The sequence below is a fragment of the Chiloscyllium plagiosum genome, unplaced genomic scaffold (genome assembly GCF_037043375.1).
Source record: "Chiloscyllium plagiosum isolate Xiang-an unplaced genomic scaffold, Cpla_swu_hap1 HiC_scaffold_8, whole genome shotgun sequence".
Lineage (NCBI taxonomy): Eukaryota > Metazoa > Chordata > Chondrichthyes > Orectolobiformes > Hemiscylliidae > Chiloscyllium > Chiloscyllium plagiosum.
This window is the reverse complement of record NW_028270146.1, coordinates 4397006-4419796: the sequence shown is the minus strand read 5'-3', so window position 1 is coordinate 4419796 and position 22791 is coordinate 4397006. Positions and strand designations below refer to the sequence as shown.

The 22791-nt window shown below is 45.2% G+C and overlaps 1 protein-coding gene across 2 annotated transcripts in view; it reads left to right on the top strand.

The window, feature by feature from the left end:
* Nucleotides 1-22791, top strand: part of ttll5 (tubulin tyrosine ligase-like family, member 5) — a 451975-nt gene that overhangs the window by 206842 nt on the left and 222342 nt on the right. For both annotated transcript variants that reach the window (XM_087989544.1, XM_087989543.1), the window contains exons 26-27: nucleotides 4115-4519; nucleotides 6154-6350. In XM_087989544.1, the coding sequence (XP_087845670.1) occupies nucleotides 4115-4519; nucleotides 6154-6350 (602 nt within the window). The remainder of the gene's footprint in view (nucleotides 1-4114; nucleotides 4520-6153; nucleotides 6351-22791) is intronic.

The following is a 22791-nucleotide window of genomic DNA, read 5'->3' as shown; positions in this document are numbered from 1 at the left end:
ATGATCAGCCACGATCATATTAAATGATGGAGCAGTCTCAGAGGGTCCAATGGCCTACTCCTGCTGCTATTTCCATTTTCTGTCTTTCCAACAGTTTCGAAATGAATCACTGTTACAATTTAGAAAATACAACAAACAACTTGACACATGAAGTCCCTCAAAAATATTTTCTTTTGGGTTGGGAAGTAAGTATTAATCTAGCTCACCAGGGTGAACTCTCATCCTTTTCTAGAAATAGTTTAATGGAATCTTTGATGTCCATCTGAGAGTGCAGATAAGACCTTAATTTAAAGTCTCATCTGGAAGAAGACAAAGGGGAGAGAGATCTGTAGAATTATGAAAGATTTTGTTAGTGAAGAATGTAACTAGATACCATCAAAGTAAAACAGGCACCAAGAAATCGAATGGGGAATTCAGGAGAAACCTCCTCTCTCAGAGAGTGATGAGAATGTGGAACTCAGGGGATGTTTGAAGCGAATAGTAGAGATTCATTAAGAGGAGGTAACATCAGGTGAGGGTGGTGTTGAGATCACCGATTGTGAGAGGTGTCAAGTTCTGGGATTAATAAGAGCTAGCCAAATGGCAATCATGTAAACACTGTTGACTGACACTAAAACCCGACTGGTTCACTTATATTCTTTAAGTTAACGTAAATTGCCATCCTTACCTGGTCTCGCCGACACATGACTTCACATTCATAGCAATGTGGTTAACTCTTAACTGACCTCTGGGCAATTAGGAATGGGCAATAAATACTGATCCATACTGACATCCACATAACATATAGTAGGAGAAAATTCAAGAAGCAAATAGATAGGCAAATTTCTGAGTGTAAAAACAACAGGTCAGTAATAATGACTTGCAGCGACCCAAAAATCAACTGGGATCCAAATATGGTATCGAAGTTCTTGAACTGCATTTAAGAGCACTTGTCTAGTTAGCATGTAACAAGCCCAATGAGAAAGAAGCCAACTCACAATTTTGTCTCAAGAATGAAGCTGGGCAGGTGGCTGAAGCAGTACCATCCTGGAGTTAGTGATGACAAAACAGTCAGATTTAACAGTGTTATGGAAAGGGATAAAGATAAAAAAGGAGCACAAGGTTAAAATTGGGGGATGGCAAACATTGCAAAGCTCTGAAGTTAATTGGCAAAAGTGAAATGGAGACAATAAATGAAGGAAAGGCAGTGGTGAAACAGTGGGAGGCATTTAGAAGTGAGATTTCATGGGCACAGTATAAATGTGGCCCCACCAAGAAAAAGGGTAGTACTGCTAAATCTACAGTCCCCTGGTTAACCAGAAGCATACAGGGTAAAATAAAGTATCAGAGTAGAGATTGAAAACAGTAAAACTTTAGGAAGCTTAGAGGAGTATCAAAGTACAGGGTGAAGTAATAAATTAAATTAGGAAATGAAAGCGAGGATATGACAATTGCTGGCAAAACCTAGCAGGTCTGGCAGCATCTGTGAGGAGAACATACAATTAAAGTATTGAGTCCAGTGACTCTTCATCAGAACCAGACTTGAAACATTAACTCTGCCTTCTCCCCACAGATGCTGCCAGACCTGCTGAGTTTCACCAGCAATCTGGCTTAGTTTCAGATCTCCAACATCCTAAGTTCTTTGTTTTGTTTGAGAATGAAAACATATTAGCTGGTAAAATTAGGGAGAATCCAAAATTCATTCAGATCAAGATGATGACTAAGGAAAGGGTTGGGTCTATCAGAGATGTGCACAGAAACTTATGTGCTAGGCAGGAGATGTGGGTGGGATTCTTAATAAGAATTGTGTCTCTGTCTTTAAAAAGGAGAAGAATGATGTAGGCTGTTAAAGAGGATGATTATGAAATATTAGATAAAATAAGCACATGAAGTACATGACGGACTGACCTCCTTGAAGATGGATAAATGACCCAGCACTGGATGAATTATTCCCGGGCTGTTGATGGAATTCACAGAAGGGATCGCAGATGCACTGAGAATCATTTTTCAATTTTTACTGTCTTTACTACCACAGAGGATTGGTGTGAATGTCAATCTAAAAGCGTGCAAGGGATATGCCAAATAGTTATTGACCTTGCATTTTGACCTCGGTGGTGGGAAACTTACCAGAATCAGCTGTTAGTTTGAAATCAGGGACACTCAGCATGGTTTTGTAAAAGGAAGGTCATTTACTAACATAATTAAATTTTTTGAGTAAGTAACAAGATGGATTGATGAGGGCATAGATGTTTTCTACATAGATTTTTAGAAGGCAATTGACAAAGGCCAAAATTGCAGACTGCTAAGAAAACTTCCCAGCACTAAGTCAATTTTGGTTCCAACTGACCTCATTCATGGGGTACAAGGAATGAGGTGAGTTGGACCCAAAATTGACTTACTGCTGGGAAAGAAAGGGCAGTGGTTGACAGATGCTTTTGTAAATGAAAAGAGGTTTCCAGTGGTCTTCCAAGGGCACAGTGTTGGGTCTCATACTGTTTTGTGGTATGTATTAATGATTTAGATTTAAATCTAGGAGGCAAGATTGGGAAATTTGTAGATGGCAGAAAAGAATGGCCTGGCAGTTGAAAGTGAAAAGGATGGCGGTTGACTGCAAGATGATAACAATGGTTTGGTTGACTGAGAAGGAAAGTGGCAAATGAAATTCAATCTGGTGAATTACGAGGTTATGCATTTGGGCAGGGAAGGCTAAGCAAGGGAATACACAATAAACAGGAGGATATTGAGAGGGATCGAGACTTGGTCCCTGATGACAGCAGGACAATTAGATATGGTGGTAAAGAAGGTATATGGGATGCTCTTCACCAATAGGTGAAGTATTGTATACAAGAGCAAAGATGTAATGCTGCAACAACATAAAACGCTGGTTAGGCTACAGCTGACATTTTGTGTCAAATTCTGCTTACCACAATTATTGAAAAGAGTTAAATATCTCTAGAAAGTGTACATAGGAAATTTTTAAGAATGTTGCCAGGGTTTGAAAATTGCAGCTACGAAGAAAGATTGAAGAAGCTAAAGTTGGTTTCCATGGCACACAAGATGCTGAGGGGGTTTTTAATTGATGTGAACAAAACCACATCAATTTTAAAAAAAGGCTTGGATAGAGTGGACAGTGAAGACCTGTTCAAACTATTGGAGAGGGAAGACAAATGGTGAGGATACAGAGTCTGCAGAGGGAGATACACAAGTTAAGCAAGTCAGCAAAAACTTGGGAAAATGTGAAAAATAAAGGAACTGAATATTATTTAAATAGAGAAAGACTGAGGAATTTGGACATCCTTGTCCATAAATCACAGAAATCAAATTCAGCCGGCAATAGAGAAGGCCAGTGGAACTTTGGCCTTTATTTCAAAGGGAATGGAAAATAACCATAGAAAAATCTTGGTGAAACTATACAAGGCACTAGCCTGGAACTCACCACCTGTAAGGATCGTCGAGGCAGAAATCCTCATAACATTTTAAGAAGTTATCTAGATGTACACTTGCAATGCCAAGGCACACAAGGCTGTAGGCCAATTACTGGAAAATGGGATTAGAATAGTTAGGTGGATGTTTTAGACTAGCACTGAGTTGAGAAGCTGCAGAGCCTTTTTCTATGTTGCAGATCTGTATGACTCCCATCAGAGCCCAGTCAAATACTATGAGCAGTTTTGACTCCCTTCTCTAAGAAAAAAACATATACTGGCATTGGAGGCCTTCCAGAGAAGGTTCACTAGATTTATATTCATTAATATGTAGAAGAATGTCATGCAACCTTACAGAAACCTATGGTTTCCCCTTGTGGGAGTGTCTCAGACCAGAGGGCATTGTCTCTGAATAAGGGGTGGCATATTTAAGACAGTATTGTGGAGGAATTTCTCTTCTCAGAGGGCAGTGAATCCTTGGAATTATTTACCACAGAGGTTTGTCTGGGATGTTCAATATATTCAATGCTGAAATGACAAATTTTTAATCAGTAAGGCTATCAAGGTTTCTGGAGAAAAGACAGAAAGGTGGAATTAAGGATTATCAGATCAGCCATGGTCTCATTGAATGGAGATGGACTGAATGGCTTACTTCTGTTACTACACCTTATAGTCTAACTTTGATTTATCCATAATTCTCTCCTATTCTCCAGGACCAGCTGTACTCAACGAGAGAAATTCATGTAAATCAGACGGTTCTGGTGATGGCAGGCTCTGTTGTGCAGAAAGCCACTCGATGCAGGAGGTCTCCAGTTATCATGTTCACCCTCCACACACAACCCTACAGCAAGCAGGCTACCAGCCCATGCCCACTTCCTTACCCACCTGCGCGACTCCAACTCAAGATCTAGCTATCTCGCTGGCTGAGGTAGTGGGCAGGACTGGCACAGGGGCCAACAGACTGGGTTCAGCTACCCTGCCATCTCGCCACCCCCTGCACCCAGGCACAATCCAGCGGCCCACGTCCAGCACTCTCCCAATTGCTCCAGTATCATCTTTCCAAGCAGCTACACAGATCTACAGTCGGAAAATATCCCGCCCGACCTCGGCCACAGCTGGTGAGTGTGTGCAGGACTGTGGAAGCAATGTGTGTCTGTTCCCTTCCAGTTCATTTTCCCAAGATATAGATACAAGAATAATTATATATTTAGAAGTGCAGGGCTTTCTTTCTTTGCTCACTGTTGTGACTGGTGGTGCCTACATTTTGAAAGCTCTGCTCAGTAGTGAGTGATTGGTCACTTTGCTAGGCCTTTTTACAGGCATTAGCATGTGAAGCATGAATTACAATGATTAAAATTGTTCCTGAAGAGCTAATCAATGTAACAGGTAGTTAGGTCTGCATGAATGTGTATCCCACCATGCCTGCTATTATAACCCCACTTGAGATAATAATCTGTTCACAATAATACTTTGCTCAGATGAGGTACAGTCGCCATTTTTCACCAGATGAACGTGGTTGTACAAGTGACTCTGCTTAGGCATTCTAGCTATTCAGCCTTCCCTCAGTTCCCCTGCTCACCCATATTTTACATAGGAAACCCACTTTTTTAAAAAAATAACAGCACAAGGATCTGAGCTTAAATGAACTGAAATCTAAATATAGTACCAGACTATTATTCTTCCTTTGATCTTCTTAATTTTGTTTGAATGCTGTCCTTAGTACCTGGAACAAAATACCTGAAGAATTGACTGAAGAAAGACCTGAGGGTATTGTAGTAGCCTTCTGTTATTAGTAGGTGGTAATGAAGGTCTCACCAGGGTGAACCACTGCTTCTGCCCAATGGAAATGCCCATGAAGTTGGAAAGGATCAGAGACTTGACATTATCGGGCCAAACCTCCTAATGGTCCAACCTCCTGCTTGTTCATTGAATCCATTGTAGAGGCTCACTCCTATACTAACATCAGAGCTTGTCTTTACTAGACTGGTGGTTGGTTTCCAGCGAGAGCTGCTGTTGACCCATTTCCTTCATTTCTTCCCTTCCCTCTTGTTGGTAAAAGGCAGAATTTGAGATCAAACATCTTCAGAGATCCTGACCACCACAATGTCAGGCTGAGAGAGATTGAGTGGCTCCTGCTCTCTTGATCAAGTCAATCATTTTTTTAAATATAAGGTATTGATATTGTCAGTAGTTGTACGACCGGGCAAGATATGGGAGGTACCAATGTAAAAATACACATATTAAAAACCAAGCACTGCAGCTGTTGGAGATCTGAGATCAAAGTCGAAAGTGTTGGACAAATTTAGCAAATCTGGTTCTGTCTGTGAAGAGAGAAACTTCTCCAGGAGTTTCTGTTTCTATTTCATAGCTCTAGCATCTTCAGTACTTATAGACATTTATATTCAAAGTTTGTGAGAAGATTTGTAGCTCGGGTGCTCGTTGCTGTGGTTCTGTTCGCCAAGCTGGAAGTTTTTGTTGCAAACGTTTCGTCCCCTGTCTAGGTGACATCCTCAGTGCTTGGGAGCCTCCCGTGAAGCGCTTCTGTGGTGTTTCCTCCAGCATTTATAGTGGCCTGTCCCTGGGAGCACTGAGGATGTCACCTAGACAGGGGACGAAACGTTTGCAACAAAAACTTCCAGCTCGGCGAACAGAACCACAGCAGACATTTATATGCCTATTTTTGGCTACAGGCCTTAGCACACAAAGCACTCCATCACAGAAAGACTCATGTTGTGGCCCTGCCTCTCCTCAGGATCAGGCGTTCGATGCCCCAGTCGACTGCCTCAATCAGCAGCAACAGTTGGCACACTGGGGGAAGGTGACCACCAACCCACTCCGAGTGAAGACGTGAACCATGAAGCCATCTCCATCATTCTTCAGCGCTTGGCAGCAAAGCAGAGAGTTCGGCAATACTCTGCCTCGAATCATCTCAATATTCTAACGCAGCAGGTAGGTAATACCGAATTGAAGATCAGTCCTCCAGCAAAAAGCTAACAGACTGTGGCATGATCTGTTTGTAAGAAGGGCTTATGCCCGAAACATCGATTCTCCTGTTCCCTGGATGCTGCCTGACCTGCTGCGCTTTTCCAGCAACACATTTTCAGCTCTGATCTGTTTGTAAGCCAAACAAATTCATACATCAAAGTTAAATGAGTCACTCAATCTGTAAAGACCCCAAGTATTGGATCTGCATTCTTAATACCTTGATTTCTGTTGTGTGTACAGAGGGTATTTTAATGTGTATAATAATACGGGCAACACTGTTGGAGACAAGCCTGTCATTGTATAACACTGGCATATGGTATTGGTGCGAACTGGTCTGTTCCTGTGTAGCACTGGTGGAGACAGGTCTGTCACTGTATAACACTGGGGCACAATACTGAGGAGGACAGGTCTGTCACTGTCTAATGCTGTCAAACAGTACAGATGGGACAGGAATGTCACTGTATAAAACTGGGGTACAGTACTGATGAGACAGGTCTGTCACTGTATAACATTGGAGTACAGTACTGGGGGGGGATAGGTCTGTCACTGTATAAAACTGGGGTGCAGTACTGATGAGACAGGTCTGTCACTGTGTAATACTGGAGTACAGTACTGGTGGGGACAGGTCTGTCCCTGTATAAAACTGGGGTACTGTACTGATGAGACAGGGCTATCACTGTGTAACACTGGAGTACAGTACTGGTGGGGACAGGTCTGTCACTGTATAACACTGGGGTACAGTACTGGAGGGGGGGAACAGGTCTGTTACTATATAAAACTGGGGTACAGTACTGGTGGGGAAAGGTCTATCACTCTATAACACTGGGATACAGTACTGGTGGGGATAGGTCTGTTGCTGTATCACATTGGGGTACAGTACTGGTGGGGATAGGTCTGTCACTGTATAACACTGGGGTACAGTACTGGAGGGGGGGAACAGGTCTGTTACTATATAAAACTGGGGTACAGTACTGGTGGGGATAGGTCTGTTGCTGTATCACACTGGGGTACAGAACTGGTGGAGACAGGTCTGTGCTGCATAACACTGGGGTACAGTTCTGGTGGGGAAAGGTATATCACAGTATAATACTGGGGGGCGGTACTGGTGGGGAAAGGTCTATCGCTGTATAACACTGGGGTACAGTAGTGGTAGGGAGAGGTCTATCGTTGTATAACACTGGGATACAGTACTGGTGGGGAAGCTTCTATCGCTGTATAACACTGGGATACAGTACTGGTAGGGAGAGGTCTATCCCTGTATAACACTGGGACACAGTACTGGTGGGGAAAGTTCTATCGCTGTATAACACTGGCGTACAGTACTGATGGCGATAGGTCTGTCGCTGTATCACTGGGGTACAGTACTGGTGGGGACAGGTCTGTTGCTGCATAACACTGGGAGACAGTACTGGTGGGGAAAGGTCTATCGCTGTACAACAATGGGGTACAGTACTGGTAGGGAGAGGTCTATAGCTGTATAACACTGGGGTACAGTACTGGTGGGGAAAGGACTGTCGCTGTAACACATTGGGGTACAGTACTGGTGGGGAAAGGTCTATTGCTGTTTAACACTGGGATACAGTACGCTGTATAATACTAGGGTACTGTACTGATGGGGACAGGTCTATCACAGTATAACACTGGGGTACAGTACTGGTGGGGAAAGGTCTGTCGCTGTATCAAACTGGGGTACAGTACTGGTGGGGATAGGTCTGTCGCTGTATCAAACTGGGGTACAGTACTGGTGGGGGACAGGTCTGTCGCTGTATAACACTGGGATACAGTATGGTGGGGACAGGTCTATCACTGTATAACACTGGGGTACAGTACTGGTGGGGGGACAGGTTTATCACTGTATAATACTAGGGTACAGTACTGATGGGGACAGGTCTAACACAGTATAACACTGGGGTACAGTACTGGTGGCGGACAGGTCTATCATAGTATAACGCTGGGGTACAATACTGGTGGGGACAGGTCTATCACTGCATAACACTGGGGTACAGTACTGGTGGGGACAGGTCAATCACTGTATAACACTGGGATACAGTACTGGTGGGGACAGGTCAATCACTGTATAACACTGGGATACAGTAAGGGTGGGGACAGGTCTATCGCTGTATAACACTGGGGTACAGTAAGGGTGGGGACAGGTCTAACTCTGTATAACACTGGGATACAGTACTGGTGGGGACAGGTCAATCACTGTATAACACTGGGATACAACAAGGGTGGGGACAGGTCTATCGCTGTATAACACTGGGGTACAGTACTGGTGGGGAAAGGTCTATCGCTGTACAACACTGCGGTACAGTACTGGTAGGGAAAGGTCTACCACTGTATAACACTGGGATACAGTACTGGTGGGGATACGTCTGTTGTTGTATCACACTGGGGTACAGTACTGGTGGGGATAGGTTATTGTTGTATCACACTAGGGTACAGTACTGGTGGGGATAGGTCTGTTGCTGTATCACATTTGGGTACAGTACTTGTGGGGAAAGGTCTATCGCTATATAACACTGGGATACAGTACGGGTAGGGAGAGGTAATCGCTGTATAACACTGGGATACAGTAGTGGTGGGGATAGGTCTGTCGCTGTATCAAACTGGGGTACAGTACTGGTGGGGATAGGTCTGTCGCTGTATCAAACTGGGGTACAGTACTGGTGGGGAAAGGTCTATCACTGTATAACACTGGGATACCGTACTGGTGGGGAAAGGTCTATCGCTGTATAACACTGGGGTACAGTATTGGTGGGGAAAGGTCTATTGCTGTATAACACTGGGATATAGTACTGGTGGGGATACGTCTGTTGTTGTATCACACTGGGGTACAGTACTGGTGGGGATAGGTCTATCACAGTATAACACTGGGGTATAGTACGGGTGGGGACAGTCTATTACTGTATAACACTGGGGTACAGTACTGGTGGGGGGACACGTCTATGACTGTATAATACTAGGGTACAGTACTGATGGGGACAGGTCTATCACAGTATAACACTGGGGTATAGTACTGGTGTGGGACAGGTCAATCACAGTTTAACACTGGGGTACAGTACTGGTGGGGGACAAGTCTGTGGCGGTATCACACTGGGGTACAGTACTGGTGGGGACAGTCTATTACTGTATCACACTGGGGTACAGTACTGGTGGGGACAGTCTATTACTGTATAACACTGGGGTACAGTACTGGTGGGGGGACAGGTCTATCACTGTATAATACTAGGGTACAGTACTGATGGGGACAGGTCTATCACAGTATAACACTGGGGTATAGTACTGGTGGGGAACAGGTCTATCACAATTTAACACTGGGGTACAGTACTGGTGGGGACAGTCTATTACTGTATCACACTGGGGTACAGTACTGGTGGGGACAGTCTATTACTGTATAACACTGGGGTACAGTACTGGTGGGGGGACAGGTCTATCACTGTATAATACTAGGGTACAGTACTGGTGGGGAAAGGTCTATTACCGTATAACACTGGGGTACAGTACTGGTGGGGACAGGTCAATCACTGTATAACACTGGGATACAGTAAGGGTGGGGACAGGTCTATCGCTGTATAACACTGGGGTACAGTACTGGTGGGGAAAGGTCTATCGCTGTACAACACTGCGGTACGGTACTGGTGGGGAAAGGTCTGTTGCTGTATCAAACTGGGGTACAGTACAGGTGGGGACAGGTCAATCACTGTATAACACGGGTACAGTACTGGTGGGGGGACAGGTCTATCACTGTATAACACTGGGGTACAGTACTGGTGGGGACAGGTCTATCACTGCATAACACTGGGGTACAGTACTGGTGGGGAAAGCACAGCAGTTCAGGCAGCATCCAAGGAGCTTCGAAATCAATGTTTCGGGTAAAAGCCCTTCATCAGGAACGTTGATTTCGAAGCTCCTTGGATGCTGCCTGAACTGCTGTGCTCTTCCAGCACCACTAATCCTGAATCTGGTTTCCAGCATCTGCAGTCATTGTTTTTACCTGGTGAGGAAAGGTCTATTGCAGTATAACAATGGGTACAGTAATGGTGGGGAAAGGTCTATCACCGTATAACACTGGGATACAGTACTGGTAGGGAGAGGTCTATCGCTGTATAACACTGGGGTACAGTACTGGTGGGGAAAGGTCTGTCGCTGTGTCAAACTGGGGTACAGTACTGGTGGGGACAGGTCTATCGCAGTTTAACACTGGGATACAGTACTGGTGGGGAAAGGTCTGTTGCTGTATCAAACTGGGGTGCAGTACTGGTGGGGACAGGTCAATCACTGTATAACACGGGTACAGTACTGGTGGGGAAAGGTCTATCACCGTATAACACTGGGGTACAGTACTGGTGGGGAAAGGTCTGTCGCTGTATCAAACTGGGGTACAGTACTGGTGGGGAAAGGTCTATCGCAGTTTAACACTGGGATACAGTACTGGTGGGGAAAGGTCTGTTGCTGTATCAAACTGGGGTGCAGTACTGGTGGGGACAGGTCAATCACTGTATAACACGGGTACAGTACTGGTGGGGACAGGTCTATCACTGCATAACACTGGGGTACAGTACTGATGGGGACAGTTCTATCACAGTATAACACTGGGGTTCAGTACTGGTGGGGACAGGTCTGTGGCAGTATCACACTGGGGTACAGTACTGGTGGGGACAGGTCAATCACTGTATAACACTGGGATACAGTAAGGGTGGGGACAGGTCTATCGCTGTATAACACTGGGGTACAGTACTGGTGGGGAAAGGTCTATCGCTGTACAACACTGCGGTACAGTACTGGTGGGGAAAGGTCTGTTGCTGTATCAAACTGGGGTACAGTACTGGTGGGGACAGGTCAATCACTGTATAACACGGGTACAGTACTGGTGGGGGGACAGGTCTATCACTGTATAATACTAGGGTACAGTACTGATGGGGACAGTTCTATCATAGTATAACTCTGGGATACAGTACTGGTGGGGGACAGGTCTATCACAGTATAACACTGGGGTACAGTACTGGTGCATAAAGGTCTATCGCTGTATAACTGGTTTACAGTACTGTATGACACTAGGGTAGAGTACTGGTGGGGACAGGTCTATTGCTGTATCACATTGGGGTACAGTACTGGTTAGGAAAGGTCTATCACTGTATAACACTGGGGTACAGTACTGGAGGGGACAGGTCTATCACTGTATAACACTGGGGTACAGTACTGGTGGGGACAGGTCTTTCACAGTATAACACTGGGGTACAGTACTGGTGGGGGACAGGTCTATCACTGTATATCACTGGGTACAGTACTGCTGGGGACAGGTCTATCACAGTATAACACTGGGGTACAGTACTGGTGGGGGACAGGTCTATCACTGTATATCACTGGGTACAGTACTGCTGGGGACAGGTCTATCACAGTATAACACTGGGGTACAGTACTGGTGGGGGAACCGTCTATCACTGTATAACACTAGGGTACAGTACTGGTGGGGACAGGTCTGTGGCAGTATCACATTAGGGTACAGTACTGGTGGGGACAGGTCTATGACTGTATAACACTGGGATACAGTACTGGTGGGGATACGTCTGTCATTGTATCACACTGGGGTACATTACTGGTAGGGGATAGGTCTGTTGCTGTATCACATTGGGGTACAGTACTGGTGGGGAAAGGTCTATCGCTATATAACACTGGGATACATTACTTGTGGGGAAAGGTCTAGCGCTGTATAACACTGGGATATAGTACGAGTAGGGAGAGGTAATCGCTGTATCACATGGGTACAGTACTGGTGGGGACAGGTCAATCACTGTATAACACTGGGGTACAGTACTGGTGGGGACAGGTCTATCACTGTATAACATTGGGGTACAGTACTGGTGGGGGGACAGGTCTATCACTGTATAACACTGGGGTACAGTACTGGTGGGGGGACAGGTCTATCACTGTATAATACTAGGGTACAGTACTGATGGGGACAGTTCTAACACAGTATAACACTGGGGTACAGTACTGGTGGGGGACAGGTCTATCACTGTATAACACTAGGGTACAGTACTGGTGGGGACAGGTCTATCACTGTATAACACTAGGGTACAGTACTGGTGGGGACAGGTCTATCACTGTATAACACTAGGGTACAGTACTGGTGGGGACAGGTCTATTACTGTATAACACTAGGATACAGTACTGGTGGGGACAGGTCAATCACTGCATAACACTGGGGTGCAGTACTGGTGGGGGAAGGTCTATCGCAGTATAACACTGGGGTACGGTACTGGTGGGGAAAGGTCTGTTGCTGTATCAAACTGGGGTACAGTACAGGTGGGGACAGGTCAATCACTGTATAACACGGGTACAGTACTGGTGGGGGGACAGGTCTATCACTGTATAATACTAGGGTACAGTACTGATGGGGACAGTTCTATCACAGTATAACACTGGGGTACAGTACTGGTGGGGGACAGGTCTATCACAGTATAACACTAGGGTACAGTACTGGTGGGGACAGGTCTGTGGCAGTATCACACTAGGGTACGGTACTAGTGGAGACAGGTCTATCACTGCATAACACTGGGGTACAGTACTGGTGGGGAAAGGTCTATCGCAGTATAACACTGGGGTACGGTACTGGTGCGGAAAGGTCTCGCTGTATAACACTGGGGTACAGTACTGGTGGGGAAAGGTCTATCGCTGTACAACACTGCGGTACAGTACTGGTAGGGAGAGGTCTATCGCTGTATAACACTGGGATACAGTACTGGTGGGGATACGTCTGTCATTGTATCACACTGGGGTACATTACTGGTAGGGGATAGGTCTGTTGCTGTATCACATTGGGGTACAGTACTGGTGGGGAAAGGTCTATCGCTATATAACACTGGGATACATTACTTGTGGGGAAAGGTCTAGCGCTGTATAACACTGGGATATAGTACGAGTAGGGAGAGGTAATTGCTGTATCACACGGGTACAGTACTGGTGGGGACAGGTCAATCACTGTATAACACTGGGGTACAGTACTGGTGGGGACAGGTCTATCACTGTATAACACTAGGGTACAGTACTGGTGGGGACAGGTCTGTGGCAGTATCACACTGGGGTACAGTACTGGTGGGGGACAGGTCTATTACTGTATAACACTAGGATACAGTACTGGTGGGGACAGGTCTATCACTGCATAACACTGGGGTGCAGTACTGGTGGGGGAAGGTCTATCGCAGTATAACACTGGGGTACGGTACTGGTGGGGAAAGGTCTGTTGCTGTATCAAACTGGGGTACAATACAGGTGGGGACAGGTCAATCACTGTATAACACGGGTACAGTACTGGTGGGGGGACAGGTCTATCACTGTATAATACTAGGGTACAGTACTGGTGGGGCACAGGTCTATCACAGTATAACACTGGGGTACAGTACTGGTGGGGCACAGGTCTATCACAGTATAACACTGGGGTACAGTACTGGTGGGGCACAGGTCTATCACAGTATAACACTGGGGTACAGTACTGGTGGGGGACCCGTGTATCACTGTATAACACTAGGGTACAGTACTGGTGGGGACAGGTCTGTGGCAGTATCATACTAGGGTACGGTACAAGTGGAGACAGGTCTATCACTGCATAACACTGGGGTACAGTACTGGTGGGGAAAGGTCTATCGCAGTATAACACTGGGATACGGTACTGGTGGGGAAAGGTCTATCTCAGTATAACACTGGGGTACAGTAATGGTAGGGAGAGGTCTATCCCTGTATAACAGTAGGGTACAGTACTGGTGGGGACAGATCTATTGCTTAGCACATTGGGGTACAGTACTGGTGGGGACAGGTCTCTCACTGTATAACACTGGGGTACAGTACTGGTGGGGATAGGTCTATCACTGTATAACACTGGGGTATAGTACTGGTGGGGTACAGGTCTATCTCTGTATCATATTGGGATACAGTACTAGTGGGGACAGGTCTATCGCTGTATGACACTGGATACTGTACTGGTGGGGTTAGGTCTGTCACTGTATCACACTGAGATCCAGTACTAGTGGGGATAGGTCTGTCATTGTGTCATACTGGGGTACCGTACTGGTGAGGATAGGTCTGTCGTTGTGTCATACTGGGGTACAGTACTGGTGGGGATAGGTCTATCGCTGTATCACATTGGGATACAGTACTAGTGGGCAAAGGTCTATCGCTGTATAACACTGAAATATAGTACTGGTGGGGATAGGTCTGTCGCTGCATTAAACTGCGGTACAGAACTGGTGGGGACAGGTCTGTTGCTGTATCACACTGTGGTACAGTACTGGTGGGTATAGGTCAATCACTGTATAACACAGGGGTACAGTACTGGTGGGGGACAGGTCTATCACTGTATAACACTAGGGTACAGTACTGATGGGGACAGGTCTACCATTGTATAACACTGGGATACAGTACTGGTGGGGGACAGGTCTATCACTGAATAACACTGGGATACAGTACTGGTGGGGGACAGGTCTATCACTGTATAGCACTGGGATACAGTACTGGTGCATAAAGGTCTATGGCTGTATAACTGGTTTACAGTACTGGTGGGGACAGGTCTATCCCTGTATAACACAGGGGTACAGTACTGGTGGGGGACAGGTCTATCACTGTATAACACTAGGGTACAGTACTGGTGGGGGACAAGTCTATCACTGTATAACACTGGGGTACAGTACTGGTGGGGACAGGTCTATCACTATAACACTCGGGTACAGTACTTGTGGGGACGGATCTGTCACTGTATAACACTGGGGTACAGTACTGGTGGGGACAGGTCTATCGCTGTATCATGTTGGGATACAGTACTGGTGGGGACAGGTCCATCACTGAATAACACTGAGATACAGTACTGGTGGGGGACAGGTCTATCTCTGTATCACATTGGGGTACAGTACTGATGGGGACAGGTCTACCATTGTATAACACTGGGATACAGTACTGGTGGGGGACAGGTCTATCACTGAATAACACTGGGATACAGTACTGGTGGGGGACAGGTCTATCACTGTATAACACTGGGATGCAGTACTGGTGCATAAAGGTCTATGGCTGCATAACTGGTTTACAGTACTGGTGGGGACAGGTCTATCCCTGTATAACACTAGGGTAGAGTACTGGTGGGGACAGGTATATTGCTGTATCACATTGGGGTACAGTCCTGGTTAGGAAAGGTCTATCACTGTATAACACTGGGGTACAGTACTGGAGGGAAAAGGTCTATCACTGTATAACACTGGGGTACAGTACTGGTGGGGGACAGGTCTATCACTGTATAACACTAGGGTACAGTACTGGTGGGGACAGGTCTTTCACAGTATAACACTGGGGTACAGTACTGATGGGGGACAGGTCTATCACTGTATAACACTGGGTACAGTACTGGTGGGGGACAGGTCTATCACTGTATCACACTAGGGTACAGTACTGGTGGGGGTCAGGTCTATCACTGTATAACACTGGGGTACAGTACTGGTGGGGGACAGGTCTATCACTATAACACTAGGGTACAGTACTGTTGGGGACAGGTCTTTCACAGTATAACACTGGGGTACAGTACTGATGGGGGACAGGTCTATCACTGTATAACACTGGGTACAGTACTGGTGGGGGACAGGTCTATCACTGTATCACACTAGGGTACAGTACTGGTGGGGGTCAGGTCTATCACTGTGTAACACTGGGGTACAGTACTGGTGGGGAACAGGTCTGTTGCTGTATCACACTGGAATACAGTACTTTTTTTTAAAATGCTGTGCTCTAGTTAAATGTGGAGAGTGTTGAATTGAAACTCGAGGACCATTGGAACTCTTCCCCACTGCAAACACATCCTGGAATATTCAGTCTATAGACCTGGAATACAGTCAATGACCTTCTGTAAACCACCACTGCCATCGTCAAGTCCAACACATACACCCATATATTCCCAAATACTATGATAGATTCTTGTTTGTGAGTGGGAATATGAAGTTATCAAATCAGTCCTAATCTTCTTGAATGGTGGATCGGGCTTGAAGGGTCGGAGGCTTCTGGGGCTTCTGCTGTATGCTCGTGTGAAACCTAACATTGCCCCTCCAGCTCACCCTGCTCTGACCACCCTAATCCAGAACACTAATGAATGACTCCTGATGGAGTGTTGGCCAGGACTAGAACGGATTAGGCCACAATGCCTTCCACCTAACAATGTTGATTATCCTAACAACATTGACTGTCTGAATGTGCAGTATATGAAAAATTGGACACTTGGCTGGTGCCCATGGAACATGGGTGAGAAGGCTGTTTAAAACGAAAAGATGTGCAGAAATTCCTGCCAGGCTGACTTGGCTTCTTGCTAGAAAAGTAATTGACTAATGAGTGGTTTCTGTGAAAGAGGCTGTAATGCAAAATGATAAATCATGAACTAACCTTTGAAGTGGTCTATGGCATGCACACAATGATCATTTAGCAAATTGAGAGCATGTGTGGTCTGTTTCCTAATGTGTTTAATCTGGGGTGAGCTGCAGCATTTTGTGATTCCCAGTACTTGCCTGGAAGTATGCAATGAATGAGCCGAGGTATGAAGAGTGTGCCCTCCCAGCACTGACTCACCTTGTTATTCTCAATTCAAGGATCCTCGCCAGGGATTGAATGAGAGATGGAATAAGACCACACAAAATTTCGTGAATATCTTCAGTGTAAAAAAAAAAGCAGGTTACAGAGTCCAGTTTGCTCAGTATTGGAGATTCCAATTACCTTTTGAATGGCACATAACAGAATGACTTTGCAAATTTATGTTTTGTTTTTCTTTACCTTTAAGAATTTACCTACAGTTCAATCACCCTACTTCACCCTGTAGCTCCTGTGGTGGCACTCTCACCACTGAGACAGGATTGTTGAGGGTTCAAGTGCAGTTCCAGAGGCTCAACCAAATAATGTCAGTGGGGTACTGAAGAACCATCACATCTGCTCTCCTGGTTGAACACACAATATCCCATGGACACTGTTTCAAGGAAGAGCAGGGGAGCTCAGCAACATCTGCTCACTTGTGCGATCATGCCATGTGAAAGCTGTCTGTTTTGGAAGTGGGGAACCAAATATAATATTGTTAATGTTGCTGCTGACACAAAACTAGGTGGGAATGTGAGCCATGGGGAGGATGTAAAGGAACCTTCAAGATAATTTGGTGGGCTGTGAACAGGCAAGAATATGATAGATAGAATATAATATGATGTGAACATATGTGAGTTTATCCACTTTATTGGAAAAAACAGCAATGAAGAATATTTCTGCTATGGTTGGGAAGCGAGGATGTCCAAAGAGACCTCACGGTGTCCTTGTCTGTGAATCACTGAGAGCTCACATGCAGATGTAGGCAAATAGTACGTTATCCTTCATTGTAAGGAGGTTTGAGTTCAGGAGTAAAGATTGCACCTTAAGTATTCAGTAGACGGAGTGCATCAGGAGTTCACCAGACTCACCTCCTGCTGCTTCTCTTGGTTGTTGTCCCTATCTCTCAGCTGTTCCATCCGAGCTGTATTGCTTCTGTTTCATTTAGTCCCTGTCTCGCAGTTACTTTCTGCAATCACCCATTGTATGTCATTCGCTATCTCCTACTTACTGTTTGTCTGTGCATCTGTCTTTCTGAACCTGTGTAATCTGATCCCAGATTCTATAAACTTCATTTTAAGTGGGCTGTTGTCTGGCAACAGCTAAGTGTAATGTTACTTAGTTAATGGATCTCTGGTTGGCGGTCTTGATTGTATTTTGGTAGATAGCTTTATTAGATTAGATTCCCTACAATATGGAAACAGGCCCTTTGGCCCAACCAGTCCACACCGACCCTCCGAAGAGTAACCCATCCGGACATGATAGTGCTTTAGTCTTCTTGTCAATCTTGGGCATCTGAATGTTATGGATACAAGTGAAGTAAGTCAGTTGATATTCTAATTAATGAGATATCATCCATTGAGTGTGGTCTGCAGGTCAAAAGTGAAGACGAAGATTTCTGTAATTGTTTGATTTAGATTAACTGAATGGTTGTATAATGTACCTTTCAGTCCCAGCAGTTTCTTCTGATAAAAGCACAGCTCATCAACTGGACTGTTCCTTCATCACCATGCCATTTAATGTCCATTTGATCCATGTGGGTCCCCAGCAGATAACACTTCATTAAGACCCTGCCACTAGTGGGGCTGTTTTAAACATAACTAACCACTTTCTCTCTGAATCATCTCAGTTCTTAAGGAAGAAACAGTTTGCTGTCTCATTCTCAAAGAGGACGGCACTGCTGCCTCACAGCGCCAGAACCAGGGTTCAATTCCCGCCTCAGGCGACTGACTGTGTGGAGCTTGCACATTCTCCCCGTGTCTGCATGGCTTTCCTCCGGGTGCTCCGGTTTCCTCCCACAGTCCAAAAATGTGCAGATTAGGTGAATTGGCCATGCTAATTTGCCCATAGTTTAGGTGAAGGGTTAAATGTAGGGGAATGGGTCTGGGTGGGTTGTGCTTCGGCGGGTCAGTGTGGACTTGTTGGGCCGAAGGGCCTGTTTCCACATTGTAAGTAATTAATCTAATCTAATCTAAAAGAGGATGGTGGGAGAATGGGTGATACAGTATTTAGCTGTTAATTTCCATTTTGTCTAATTTTTATTTTTAATACTTAGTTGCTGAATATATTATGCTCTGCTAACCTATTCTTTGAAAAAAATATGGAAAGAATAGCAAAGACAACAGTGATGTGGGCTTTTACTTGGACTTTCAGCTGCAAAGTGCAACATTCATTTTGAAAGCCATTCATAGAAAGTAGGTGGAAGTGGGGACTGCAGATGCTGGAGATGAGTCAAGATTAGAGTGGTGCTGGAAAAGCACAGCAGGTCAGGCAGCATTTGAGGAGCAGTAAAACCAACGTTTCGGGGCAAAAACGTGAATTCCTGATGAAAGGCTTTTGCCTGAAACGTCGATTTTCCTGCTCCTCGGATGCTGCCTGACCTGCTGTATCTTTCCAGCACCACTCTAATCTTGACTCAAAGAAAGCGGTTGAGGCCAAATTCAAGAAGGAGTTAAATGTAGTTCTTAGAGCTAAAGGGATCAAAGGGCACGGGGAGAAAATGGGAACAAGGTACTGAGTCAGATGGTCAATCATGATCATACTGAATTGCGAAGCAGGCACAAAGGGCAGAATGGCCTAATCATGCTGCTGTTTTCAATGTTTCTATGTCACTGTTGACCTTATTACCATCTTTCTTGATTCCTCCGGTATTCTTGGATCACTTGTCCAATATTCAGTATTGGATGAGCAGGAATATTCTCCAATTAAACATTGGAAGACCAAAGTTATTGTCTTTGATCCTGTGACAACTCTATTCCTTGGAAATAGCCCATAGGAAAAGCCCAAAACAAAGCTAAGCCTCGGACAAAACAGTTAACATTTTTTCGAGAATCTGAGCCAGTAGGGCATTGTAATTGCTGCCGGTATGCGGACTCAAGACAGCAAAAGAGTCACACAAGGCCTGAACCGTGTAAGAGAACTCGTGGCCAGTATCCAGGAGAGTGCACAGCATGGAAAGCCCACCTAAACTGGTTTGGATCAATAAATTGCTTAGCAACATCCAAATCAGAACCAATCAAAATAAACATCTGGTTAAATGGTCACCCAGTTGTAATGGAGGCCAATACCACCATGTCTGTATCAGTGATTATGGGACCAGTCTTTACCAAAATTTGATTAGATTAGATTAGATTACTTACAGTGTGGAAACAGGCCCTTCGGCCCAACAAATCCACACCGACCCGCCGAAGCGCAACCCACCCAGACCCCTACATTTACCCCTTACCTAACACTACGGGCAATTTTAGCATGGCCAATTCACCTGACCTGCACATCTTTAGACTGTGGGAGGAAACCGGAGCATCCGGAGGAAACCCACGCAGACACGAGGAGAACGTGCAAATTCCACACAGTCAGTCGCCTGAGGCGGGAATTGAACCCGGGTCTCTATCGCTGTGAGGCAGCAGTGCTAACCACTGTGCCACCGTGCCGCCCTATGCCACCGTGCCGCTCCGGACTCCAACTCTTGTTTGCGTAAGACTTCAGGCCAGTGAGAACCTATACTGGGGAAGTGTTACAGATCCAATTCTGTTTGTGTAAGACCTCAGCCAGGCTGAGAACCCTGTACTGGGGAGGTGTTACAGATTAAGGGAGCACCATCGGTTCTGGTCTCTTATGAGAAGCAGCTGGTTCAGTTCCCACTGATTGTAGTAAAAGACTCATGCCCAAGCTTGATGGAGATGGGTTGAGTTTGATTGAGAACGATTCAACAGTTTTTGATTAGAAAGTGGCAGCCTGAATAAGGTCCTAATAAAATACCCAGAAGTTTTTCAGGAAGGTCTAGGGATGGTCAAAAGGGCCAAGGCCACCTTGCATGTTGACCAGCAAAAAAATCCCATGATTCTGCAAAACTCATCCAGTGCCATTGGCCTTACGGGCAAAAGTAGAGGCAGAAATCAGGAGGCTGATTGGCAATGGAATCATTAAACCTGCACAGTTTGTGGAATGGGCAGCACCAGTCGTACAGATTGTTGGTTCACCTTTGTGGGGATTTTAAACCACCTTTCTCAACTGGATGAATACCCAATCCCTCACATAGAGGGTTTATACACAAAGCTGGCAGGGGGCTGTCCTTCACGAAGTAGGACATGAGTCCTGCTAAATTGCATTTAGAAAAGGATTCCCAGCAGTACATTACAATGAATACTCATAAGGCCTTGTACCAATATACAGGATTACCATTTGGGTATTGCCAGCCTGTTTGATTTTTCAGTGGATGATAAGAATGGTTTGTAAGGTCGAAATTAGGTTGCGATTTATCTAGATGACATTGCAATAACAGGGAAGACTAATAAGGAGCACCTAGAGAACTTGGACCTAGTCCTTAGACATTTCTCCCAGCCAGGCATACAGCTTAGAAGGGAAAGATGTGTGTTCCAGACACCCCAAGTGGCCTACTTGGGCTACAGCGTCAATATGACCGTTGGAAGATAAAGTGAGAGCAATCAAAGGTGCCCCTGTTCTCACATCTCCACCAAAGCTTAGGTCGTTTCTTGGGCTAGTGAATTATTATGGAAAGTTCATACATAACCTGGCCTCATTTCTGGCATCTTTATCAATTCCTAAAAAAGGGTTAGCCTTGGAAATGGTCACATGATCAAGCCCCCGCTTTCTGTGAAGAACAGGAAAAACTATCACCCTCTAAGGTGTTGGCATTCTATGATCCCAAATGAGATCTGGTATTGACAAGCAGTGCCTCCCCATACAGTACTGGAGTCGACTTAGCTCATACATGGCGCAAAGGAGAGGAATACCCAATAGCGTGTACATCCAGAACTTTGGCAAGTGCAGAGTGTAAATATTAGACGTTCCGGGCAAAATTGAACCATTGATTTGCCTGAAATGTTGATTTTCCTGCTCCTCGGATGCTGTCTGACCTGCTGTGCTTTTCCAGCACCACTCTAATCTTGACTCTAATCTCCAGCATCTGCAGTACCCACCTCCGCCAGAGTGTAAATATGCCCAGATAGAGAAAGAAGAATTGGGAGTCATATTTGAAGTCAGGACATTCCATCAATATCTTTATGTTTGAAAATTTGTTCCAGTTCTTGCAAGGTATTTTGTAAATGATGTTTGGTTTGCTTGTTGTCTGTATCATTCACAAAAAAAATCACAAATAATTCACGTAAGATACACAAACATGGAGGAAAACCACAACAAACTGCCATTCCTAGATGTCACAGTAGAGCAAACAGTCAATGAGGAAAAACAACACATACAGACCAATTATTGAACTACAGAAGCAATCATCCCAACACCCACAAACAGAGCTGCATTAGAACATTATTTTTACGAGCCACCACACACTGCAGCACAGAGGAACTACAAAGAGTAGAGGAAAACTACCTATACCGTGTATCCAAAAAGAATGGGTACCCAATGAACTCAGTCTGCCAATTTCTCAACAACAAACCCAAACAAACAGACAAAACACGCCCAGAAACCCTAGCCACTCTCCCTTACATCAAAGACATCTTGGAAATGACTGCCAGACTACTCAGACCCCTTGACATCATGGTAGCCCACAAACCCACCAACACACTAAAACAGCAGCTAATGAACTTGAAAGATCCTTTACTGACAACAAGCAAAACTAATGTCATTCACAAAATACCGTGCAAGGACTGTAACAAACACCATATTGGACAAACACACAGAAAACAAGCCACCAGGGTACATGAATGCTAACTAGCCACAAAAAAAAGACCTACTCTCACCAGTATCCTTACATACAGATGAGGAAGGACACCACTTTGACTGAGACAACACATCCATCCTAGGACAAGCCAAACAGCGACATGCATGAGAATTC